Source organism: Pleuronectes platessa, chromosome 4, assembly GCF_947347685.1.
Source record: "Pleuronectes platessa chromosome 4, fPlePla1.1, whole genome shotgun sequence".
Taxonomy (NCBI): domain Eukaryota; kingdom Metazoa; phylum Chordata; class Actinopteri; order Pleuronectiformes; family Pleuronectidae; genus Pleuronectes; species Pleuronectes platessa.
The window spans coordinates 16,479,678-16,491,086 of record NC_070629.1 but is presented as its reverse complement, the minus strand read 5'-3'; the positions used below and the strand labels follow the sequence as shown (position 1 = coordinate 16,491,086).

At 44.9% G+C, this 11,409-nt stretch overlaps 1 protein-coding gene across 1 annotated transcript; it reads right to left on the bottom strand.

Annotated features, from left to right (window-relative positions):
* Nucleotides 1-347: 347 nt before the first annotated feature.
* LOC128438463 (uncharacterized) lies at nucleotides 348-11,104 on the bottom strand. The gene is made up of 5 exons (XM_053421048.1): nucleotides 10,943-11,104; nucleotides 10,544-10,592; nucleotides 5,820-5,932; nucleotides 2,948-3,361; nucleotides 348-1,916 (listed from the first exon to the last, which is right to left on the bottom strand). The coding sequence occupies exons 1-5, from the start codon at nucleotides 11,102-11,104 to the stop codon at nucleotides 1,554-1,556; spliced, it is 1,101 nt and encodes a 366-aa protein (XP_053277023.1). The 3' UTR covers nucleotides 348-1,553.
* Nucleotides 11,105-11,409: the final 305 nt, after the last annotated feature.

The window sequence follows — 11,409 nt, the reverse complement described above, 5'->3', positions numbered from 1 at the left end:
TCTCGCAGGGCAGCTACGTGATGCACGGCTGAGGCTTACACACACACACACCGAAAACAAACCGACGGGAGTTTAAGGGATGATGGGGAGGGATGGGCAGATGTCTCAATGCCATCAGAGCTTCGTGTCTGTGTGGAGTCGGTGTTTAGTTAGTTACTCACTAAAGCAATTCACAGGCTCTGTTAATATTTGACGGATCAGTCTCCTGGAGCAGAAATAGGATTTGCTTATAAATACCTAACATTAGTATTCTTTTTCATGACATAAAAAACAGGGATCAAAGTCATGAATAGTGTTGATGTTGTCTTTACTCGAATGACATGACAACGACAAAAATAGGTGCAACATATCCAGCCAATATTGTAGCATAACTTATAACCCACAGGTGGTACATTCATAGAGAAATATTTACATTTGTAAATAAGCATTTAAAACGATTTAATATTTCTCATTATTGTTATTACTGTCATCATTAGTAGTATTATTAATCTGAAATAATTCAATTAATTCAACCATAATTTAATGACATTTCTGAGTGATGAGTCTCACCTCGCTAAGCCAAGTTTAGAAGTCTAGAAGTGTAGATCATGAACAAACACTGAAATCGTTTGAAACAGGCAGATCTCTTTTCGGACATGAAGGTGCCGTCAATGAGCTTTTAAGTAAAACCCCTGACAAGAGGAATTACCATGCGGTTGTGGTTGACACTGTGGCAAAGAACCAGTTTAAAATATAGTCTAATGAAGGACTCTTTCCTTGGAAACTTGAAAACAAAACATAGCAAATAAAACTCAAGGGACTGATCCTGTTTACGCAGAGAAACCTAATCGTATAGCGTTATCTCTGCAACAAATCAATTTCCTCAGCCTCTATAGAGAGATAGTAGTACGCACATGTGACTCATACTGCAGAGATGAGCAGCCATGAAAACACTCCAGCGTGAAATGTCTTACAAGAGGCCAAGATCTGAAGGGCGTTATGTCTTTAATAAACAACATACTGTAAGTATTAAAATCAATGTGGCTTGGTAGTATGGTGAAGAAGAAAAAAACTAAACCATCTCAAGTTCTGTGGATTTGCTCAAGGAGTCTGGAATTCCTGCACGCAGATTTCACTGCAAAGACAAAAGCCTGATGCTTTCCTATGAGGTCAAAGTTCATGAGAGTCGTTGACTGAGATGGTCTGAAAGAAAAGCACATTTGCCAAAACACAGTTTGGGGTAAAGTGGAGCCCTTTAATACTGATCTGAAATCAGTTTTGGAGAACTCATGCAGAGTAAATGAGACTGTTTCTCCGACATTTTGGCGCCAAAAGTATTAAGCTTTGTATGTGGCCTGTAGAAAAGCATTATCAAGTAGATAATAGAGTGCACATTCTCTCTCTCTCATAGTTGGGGCTGTGTATTATCCAGGGGGTTATACAATAAATATATTTTGATTTCAAGTAGCTCACATAACCTGACATAAGAGGGTAAATACACATGTTTAAAACATTAAAGCATGAAATAAATATTCTCGGCTCCACTGGTGGACAGAACTGGGTCTGTTGGTTTTTTATAGTTTCTTCCAAGAGGCGCCAGGGGAGGAAACTGCTCTCCTGGGTGTTGGACAGTACCTGGATGCTTCAGAAGAAGAAGGAGTAGGAGAAAGAGAGGCTTTGGCTCGTGGTCTCTGGTGGAAGGAAGGGGACGTCTGAATCTGTTGTCCAGGGGTCAGACGGGGAGAAGGATTGTTAATCGGAGACTCTGGGCCAGTGTGTAGTCTTGTTCTTGAGTGGTGACAGGAGGCCACTCTCTGAGCCCCGGGACCTGAACATCTCCCAGGAGGTCTGGGTTTTAGTCTCAGATCGGGACTCTGCAAAATGCTGCTATCACTTCCAGATTTTTGGAGCAGCTCAGTCAGATGGGTAGATCTCTTCTGGAAAGACAAACACATGTGAAAACAAATGAGAATACAGTGAATATACCCTATATTCTGTACTCAGTACCAACTTTTGAGATGCTACGTTAATGACTTGATGCATGTATTTAATTACATGTATAATATATAATAATGTACACTTTCTTCTTTAAACTCAGCCAAAGCAATTCAACACAGCCTCATAGTTCAAAACCACTGACTGTCCCTATCTCACACGATCATATAAAGTAGAACAAATAAAGGGTTGAGGGCCAGCAGCCCTGAGATGCTGCCAGCTCATCCTGATAAAAGTAAAAATAATATTTGGATTATACTCACTGAGGCAAAAGAGGCTAAGTTAAAGAAATAAAACTTGATACGTGCAAACAGGTGTGTTTCTCTTTAGAGACATATGTACCCTCCCATGGATCATACACCAGTGACAACCTGGACCATTTAGATTTTTTTTTTTGGACCAGTGTAGTTAGGCTGCATTCCAGATGTGTGTTAATCAATTGACACAATCTTCAGACCCAAGTTCATAACTTTTCCTAATAAAAGCTTTGGGATTTTACTCAAAAGGTATTGCGGGATTACAGCAATAAAATGCACATTGTGCTTTTATTGTGTAGACAAAGAGGAAGGGGTTCTATGACCTTTGCTGCCATGACGGCGATCAGCATAGGTCACTGATGTGAATGTTGGTTTCAGTCTGATATGTTGAAATAAACATAATCAATTATCAAAATGATCTGGGGGGCAGACATATTGCCGCCAGTTGCCTACCACTGCTGTAGTTTACCCGAGGGCATTCGAAGGAATGTTTAACCTGATCCAAAGACTGTCTGTGAAGGCCCCGCCCCCACTGACTGCAAAGTGTTGTTTTTCATTAAAAATGTATTAATATTGAACGTATCAAGTGTCCAAATCACACCACATATGATCATGTCCTCGATGCACATGTCCAGTGCGATCAGATATGATGAAGAGTTCCACATCCAGACAGAGATTTGTGGAATTAGTTGATAGGTAATCCCAGTAACACTCACTTTTTGAGCCTCGGCTAAACCTCTGCTATGAGCTTGATGTCCGGTCAGCAGCCTCGGCAGGGAGCTGGCTATTGGCCTGCATTGGTCTCCCGCTGTCTTGGGTAAAAGATGCAAAGTGGTGAAGACTGTTTCTCTGCTCGCTCTGCTCCTGCGTGGGTCTTTCCTCAGCTCCAGCGGCCCCTCTGTTCTGCAACCCTCCCTCTCTCTCTGCCCCTGGTCGGATTTGATTGATGAGCGGCCATTTCCTGTCCTGTCTATCCCCGGTGCAGACCTGGCTCCGGCGAATGCTGAATCAGGTATCGCTCCATTGCCCTCATCATGGTTTGGTTTTTTTCCGCGTTCTTCATCTTTCTCCTCCTCCTCCTCCTCTGGGCCCTCTGGTCTCTGCATATCCTGGATCCTGTGCTTAAAGTCCTGTCAGGAAGACACACAATATTTTTTCAGGTTACTCCTATTGGGACAAAGCTAAAATTCCCCTTCAAAGTAATTTACAATTGGATGATCTATTACTTAAATAAAAATAAATATAAGAACCACCTTGGTTGCTGTCATACCAACAGTTTCATGGGGGTCATATATCACTTTTATTTTATTGTTTTAGTTGAAATACAGGTTCAGAGCGTGTTAGCTTGGCTTCACGGACTCAAGGTGTAAGGAGGTGACAAATGGACTTCCCAGTGGCAATGAAAATCAATTTTGGTAACCAGAGGTTTGCATTTGTAGTAAAAGTTTTTAACATCTACCTCACGTCTGTCCATCCTTTGAGAAGGGACCATCAGTCGTGACCCGCTCTGAGGTTTCTGTGTTTTCCCCTGTTTAAAGGGGGAGTCCAGTTGAGGGAGTCCAGTTGAGGGTAAAGGGATACGTTTTTTTTACCAAGAGCTGAGCAACACAAGTACTGTAATGCATTACTTTTTGCTATTGAGGAAGTATTGTAATTACTTTACAATAATTAAACTAAACATGCTAGACTCCACAAATCAAGAGTCTCTAAAAAGGAAACTATAAAAAGTAAATCCACTCGTAAAACTGGGACTTAAATATGGTATGTCTGGTTTCTGTGTATGTACAGCAGTCATATTGCATGAATGTGTGTACACTTGTGTGTGTGTGTGTGTGTGTGTGTGTGGAGATGAGGGAATTGCCCTGGAAAAAGTTGCCTTCACCAATGCACAGTATAATTCTAATTGGCTTTATTAGGGGGCTTAGATCTAATACCAGCTCCGTGCACTGCCGTAGGCTCTGTGGGTGTGTGTATTTGTGTGTGTGAGTGTGTGTGTGTACCTCTGTTTGATGTTTACGACTCACCAGATCTCTCATAGAATGTTCTCTATGTAACAGACATGAGTGGATGGACTAACACAGCTCTACCACAGCAATAAAACTCAAATCCCCCCTCAGCCTGGTGCAGCATGTTTCTCCCGTCTGAGAGCAGAGGCCCCAGTCAATAGGCACAGACAGCATTTAGAGGTTCAAGTCCAATGAAGCAGCAGCAGCGCAGCACCAGATGTAATGAAAGCGACTTAAGGCGAGAGGAAAGCTGCATGAAACTGCACCGCAACATTTGACCCCATTTAAAAACTTGATACCAATTAGAGAGTTCTCGGTGTAAATTATTTAAGAAATCTCTCTCTCTCTCTCTCTCTCTCTCTCTCTCTGAACACACACAAATAATTTTTACGGGCATGCACGCATGTATGCATGGACGTGCACGTGCATCTCACACTTTAACCGAGGAAGATATACACACACTCCTGCGCACTGACACACACACACACAAATTCCACCATGCTCTGGAAACAGACTTCTTAATGAAGCCTTCCCCAAGTGAAACTAGAGCAGAAATATATACTGGCCCATTTCTGCCTTCAGTTCACCCTCCTCTCCTCACGCACTCTCTCCCTCTCTCCCTCTCTCCCCCTCTCTCTCTCTCTGTCTCCCCCACCCTCACCTTCTCCACATCATTTGTTTTATTCATGTTTCGTTGTCTTTCTCTTTTGTCTCAATGAGTTAAATCACAACCCCTAATTTATGGCTCCAGGCAAAGACACTTCTCCAAACAAAGCGGCTGATGAGAGGGGATGACTGAAAACATACAGCACGCGGCGAGCGGTGTGTGTAAATCTTAAAATGTCTGAAACTGACTTCTTTTTTGTCTGTGGTTATTTACATAAGGAATGAAAATGTGCGTAAAAGAATGGCTGTGATGCAAAATGAAAAAGGGCTATGCACCGGAGAGGGGAAGAGAGAGAGAGAGAGAGAAAGAGAGAGAGAGAGGGGGAGAAAGAGGGAGAAAGAGGGAGGGAGGTAAATCCAGTGACACTGAGTGGGGAGCACTCAGGTGTGGTGAGAGGATTATACAAAACCCTGAGTATGAATGACAGTAAACACCTGAATGACAGAGATGGGGAGGGGCTGGAGCTTAGGTGTGAGTGTGTGAGTGTGTGTGTGTGTGTGTGTGTGTGTGTGTGTGTGTGTGTGTGTATGTGTGTGTGTGTGTGTGAGTGTGGTTCTGGGTGACAATTTACCAGTCGTCACTGATATTCTGAGAGGTGAGTGAATATATTCACTACTTTGTGTTTTGAGCGCTGTGCTGTTTACTCAAGTGCAACTTGTTATGTTGTGTCGCTCATTACTGCATGCATAGAGAAACAGAGAAATGAATGGGAGTGGGTTTGAGAGGCAAACAGTGGGTGCGCGGCGTATAAGGAATATCAACAAGGCAGACAGGAAGTGCAGAAGAGGAAGATATCAATCGGGAGCGATCCACTGCTGTTGAGTTAGCGAGTGAGTTACAGATCGAGCCGTACAGTGTGCAAGCGAGTCAATAAAAGGGCCATAGAGCAAGAGAGAGGAGGTGTGTTTGTCTTACTTGGGCTGTGTTTTCTTTCTCTGCGTGTTCCGTCGGTGGGGGATTCCTGTCAACGTCTCCGAAGAGGGCTTCACGTTGTGGGTGATCGCATCCTCTGTTCCTCTCCCCGCTCCCTGAAAACACAAACGCACCTTTCAGCATCTCCAATCAACACTTTAACGTCTTTTTTTTTATTTAAACCCGTCATTCTCTATACCAAAACTTTTAAGTCTAAGCTGGAGGCAGGTCAAAAATATCTTCTGCTGCATTGTCAATGCCACCCAGCTGAGAACTTGGACTTGGGAGGAAGGAGCTGCTTTTCTTGCGAGCTATTAGTCGGAGAGCTCTCACATTCTGGCCCCGCTCTTGTGGAATACTCAAATATGTCTTTAACCTTTGGCTTAAGGTTAAATCCAGAGGAGAGCAATACATGTCGATTCCTAGATCTGCTCTGAGTGAAATCCCTCACCTCTCGAGCTATATCGCTGTACAGTGCTGACTCTACATGAAGCGTGACCCCGTTTCCCCTACGGCGACCCCCTCCTCCTCTCTCGCAGCCTTGGAAGATAGAGGAGCACAGGGGAAAGGCATGCCAAGGCAGTAGACACTTTTAAGCAAAGATTAAAGGTTTTTCTTTTTAATCAGTCATTTGGCAGCGATGTTAGCATTTCACCCTGGTGCGGCTAAGGATCAATTTTTAATGCTGCTGTGCAGAGAGCAGACAGGGTGATTGGCAAGAGAGAAGCTATTTACAAAGGATCTATTTACAAATTTCCCATAGAAATATGCAGAGGGCACAATTGACATCTCTTACAGAATTTTAAATGAGCATTCTCCCTTTTTTCCCCTTTTCGTCATGAGGCGCGACCTCTGTGAGCCCCAGATGATCGCTGCTCTGCGTGTGAGTTTTATGTGTGTGTGTGTTTTCACTCACATGTAAGAATAATAACAGAATCTATACCTCTCCCTTGTGTTGCATTGTGTTGCACTTCTCCGTGTTGTGCTGCCAGGGGCTGGGTAACTAGGTCAATCAACCCCGGTGTAAACACATCACAAGAATCCACCAAGAACATGCTAATGACAATGACTCTTTTTTAATTTATGTCTGTACTTCTCCAGAGTTAAACTTTATATATATGCACAGTGTAACTCCTTGAGGGATGTCAAAAGAAGCCTGTGTATATCTAAGGAAAAATAGCAGGTAGCGGGTTGCTAGCTCCCAGACATGCTGCATGTACTTAGTGCTGCATGACTTCCATAGTAAAAAATTCACAGGCAGGTAATGAAAAGTATGATTTTTGAAGATTTGTTTTTCTCTGAGTAAAAAAGTCAAACATTATTGTGAATTTCAGTGGAATTGTTGATCTTTACAGTGGTCCAGATATCTTAGACAAGCGCATTAATGGAAAACACAAGAGCGACCAATGATGTTGACAATGAATCTAGCAGATTTACTTACTGCAGTCAAGTCATTGTTGTGTGGGTTGAGTGAACGTCATATGTTAAACCTAAACAAGCCAGTCGCGCACTAAAATGTGATGCTTGTCTATTTGAATTGTTATGGTAGAGTTGCGTTCTTCCTTTTTGGGCTCTCCAAGCACATGTACCATAACACCTCAAGTAGACAAGCATCACATTTTAGTGTGCGACTAGCTTGTCTGACTTTTTATAAACAACGCTCACCTGACCACAGTAAGTATCTCTGCTCCTTTCATTGTCAACAACCGTTGTTGCTAACTTCCATTATTATTGTGTCTCTGTTCTGTGGTTTTGAAGAAAGTTTTCAATTTTTATTCGTGTTTTCTGTTAATGAGCTTGAGTGAGACATCTCGGCCACCGAAGATCTTTGAGACGTGTAAAAGCCAGAACAGAACAGTCCAGCACAGACGGGGACTGACAGCTAAATTCTACAGACTAACTCACAAGTTCATGTTTATACAGCCCTGACTCTACTGTCCCACCACCTATCAGTCTTCACATCCATCCATGAATCAATCCATACATCCATCCATCCATTATGCAGCCGTCTATTCATCCGTTATCCAGCCCTCCATTCATTCATGCAGTCAACTGGCCTTCCAGCTGACCAACCCACACACCATTGATCCGGTGATTGACCCTGCACTGGCTGGATCGATGCTCTCTTAAATGGCATCATTGTAAGCTCTTAGGCACAATGGCCGGCTGTTGTTTGTGCAGTTCATTTCCAAGGTAGCAAGGCCGCGCAGGGCTCTAACCCGAGTCAACTCTCCTTTCTCCTCTGCTTACATGATCACAGAGAATTGAGGAGAGGGGGATACAGGAACAAAAAAAGGTATCGAACAACCGGCATCCTGTGTACATGCAACAAAGGGGTCAGCGGTCCGTGCACAACTACCTGTAATGACTGACTATTATATACTCAGGATAAAGATGTCTGGGATACAGCAGGTTTACAGACACATGACTGCACTGTTACACAGGCAAGATGGTCGACAACATTTATAGATCGAATGTGTGATGGTGCAGATCGACACAACGAGATGCAAACTGAGGGTTAAACTCAATCTAAATAAATCAATCTCAATAAATACAATTATTTTTCGATTCAGCATTTCATGGAAACAATTGCTGCAGATCCACTATAGTAAAAATAGGCGGGAATATTAACCTGGAGGAGCAGCAGTATTCAGTAAACTCGTGTTCAGTATATATCTGTGCAGTCTATTGAGGCTAGGTGTGCATACAGAAACCCTGTTGGGTTAGAGCCGGGCTGGGTCTTGGCATTAAATGACTGGGACTCTGACAAGTCTCCGAGTTCTGTCACGGCGGTTCACAGGTCTTGTTAGCCAAGGTGTCGGCAGGGGTGGAAATGACTGTGTGCGAGTGTGTGTGTGTGTGTGCGTGTGTGTGAGGTGAACATAGACAGCACACCTACCTCCACCTCCTCACCTGACACCAGCAATAAAACTAAACAGGCCAAGGTGCTGTGTGTGTGTGTGTGTGTGTGTGTGTGTGTGTGTGTGTGTGTGTGTGTGTGTGTGTGTGTGTGTGTGTGTGCATTGAAAAAAAAGGGGGCATGTGTGCTGCAGGGTTGTTGCTGCTGTCACCAATTTGCCGGGGCCTCCAGACGGGAGTTGGAGCAAGGTGACGGAGCTGTAGCTTGATAAACACAGAAGCCCTGCTTCGATTTCCCATCCAGTCCACTTTGGAAACACATGGCTCTTCCTGGGCGCTCCTGGCCCAGGGATGAAGGAGGAGAAGGAGGTGGGGGGCAAACGGGGGAGGAGTGGGTGAGGAAGGAGAGCCACAGGAGAGCCACAGTAATGGGTGTGCTGCGAGGGGAGAAGAGCAGTCGGGGGGGAAGGTTGGGTGAGGGAGTAATGGAGGGGAGGCAGAACGTGGCGGGGATAGGGAGAGGGTAGCGGAAGGTGACAGGCCTCAAGGGATCAGGTGTATTTACTTCTAGCCGCATGACAGAGCCTCCGCGCCTCCGAAGATTCTTTAAAAGGTGAAAACACAACAGGAACGTTCAACCTCTTCTTCATTCCCTCACTCTTAATCTTTCACTCTCCCATTCCCTCCATCCCTTCTGCCTGGAAACAACTCGCCGCCTCTCCACTGACGTCTGAAGTTTAAAGAGCGGCTCCAGTCGGAGGAGCAGCAGAGTGTCTGCCGAGGGAGGTGGGGCACCGAACTCCCCTCTGCCCCCCTAGAGAGTTAAGGAGATCACACTTTAACCCCCCCCCCCACCCCCCATCCCCTCACCGAACCCCACCCTGCCTGCTCCTCTCCGCCGTGCCTCAACACCAACATAAGAGGACAAGTGTGGGCTCTAAGCACCAGTGATCAAACACAGGCGGCTGTTGGGTGTGCGAGGCTCAGGACGGTTGGCCTAATAGGATTGGAAGCCCCCAGGTGAGCCAAAGGACACCTCCAATCAGCGTGATTAGCCAAAAGGCTGAGCAGCGGTTCCAGCTCCGGCGCTGAGTGATGCTCGGCGCTAAAAGGATCACATGTGCTGCGCGGAATGCCAGCGAGTCATGCAGCGCGCCGCCGCGTTTGACGGTGCATGTCTAAGTTTTTCGCGGTGGATTGATGGAGGTTTAAAGTTGCATGCAGTTTTAAAAGTGTCGGGGTGAAGTGCAGATTTGGGCTGTTTGCTAACCATTATTAAGTTCACGGGAGCGTGTGATGTGGGATGATGTTGTGTTTGGGGCCACTTGTATAAACAGTATATTGTGTACATGTATGTGCACAGCCGTAATGCACGACTGCACATGCATAGGCACATATCAATTGGAAGACCTGCATACTCACGTAGTAAAAAGCCTCACACATACACAACACACCCACACACACACACACAATCACACACACAGGCTTTTATAAACTCATCATATCCAAAAAACAATTACCAGAGACTAAGCTCATCACTGACTAAGCAAAAGTCATCCAGCGTGTAAAACACACAATATAATTAGCACACATCAAGCTGCTGGGTCCTACTGTGCATTAATGATGCCTCCCTCTGAAGTGAATTATGGTTTGATGAGTGAAAAGTGAGTGAGGAGGGGCTTTGAGGAGGAGCGAGACATCATTTAGAGAAAGGGAAGAGAAACCGGCGTGGAGGAGGAAGAGGGAAGACGATGGAGGAATTGAACTGGTTTACCTTTGTTGAGCCACATTGTCGTAACCATCCCCCCCCAAAAAATGAACCAGTGGGATGTGTGTGATTGTTTCGGGGTGGACGATGGGGTACTCACGTGTGGCGAGGGCCATCATGTGCCAGGTCCCACAGGCGACATCACACACCTGCATGAGAATCATACGGTTTTAGAATTTTCCTGGAAATGGACCTTTGGCATTTTATTCTGTCAGTTACAAAATAAACAACAGACAAAGTTTAGGTGCATCAGCTGGGACATCATTGATTGTCGCGTGGCCAGGAGTGATATATATTCTTTAAACCCATTGAAGGCAGTGCTCAGCGTTCGGTCCCAGGTGATTCAGTGTGGACTTACCCTTTAAGAATTTATGCATATCCAGCCAAATCTCATATACTCGGAAAAATCCTGAGGCTTTCATCTACTTCCCTCTTGAGGAGCCTGAAAACATAATTTGCGCAGTCTTTCTCAAACACGCACACGCACACGCACACGCACCTTTCTGCCTGCCAGTGCAACAGGCTGGGGGGTCCAGAGTCTTTTGAGGCCTGGATGGTCAGTGACCAGGGACACACAGGGGATCTGTCCCCAGAGGAGCAGCTCTCCACCTGCTGCAGATGTGGACACAAGAGGGAAATGCTCAGAAACATGCAGAGTCATCTTGACACGTTATTAATTCCGTCTGTTTCTGATAAAGCAGGATTATGCAAAAAACTACTCAATCAAATTCCACGAAATTTGGTGGAAGGGTATATAATCCATTGACTCTGGACTGGATCCATCTTATTGAGTCGATCAACTTTCTTTAAGATGGTTGGATAGGCGTTCTCCAAATGTTCCCTTCTATTCTGAACTATGAAAAGTAAAATGACTCCTGTGAGGATTCATGTGTTGGCTTGAGGTTCTCATGTGTTTCCCACCGCGAACAATGCATTACAAGCTCCTCGGTCATATTTACTCAGTCA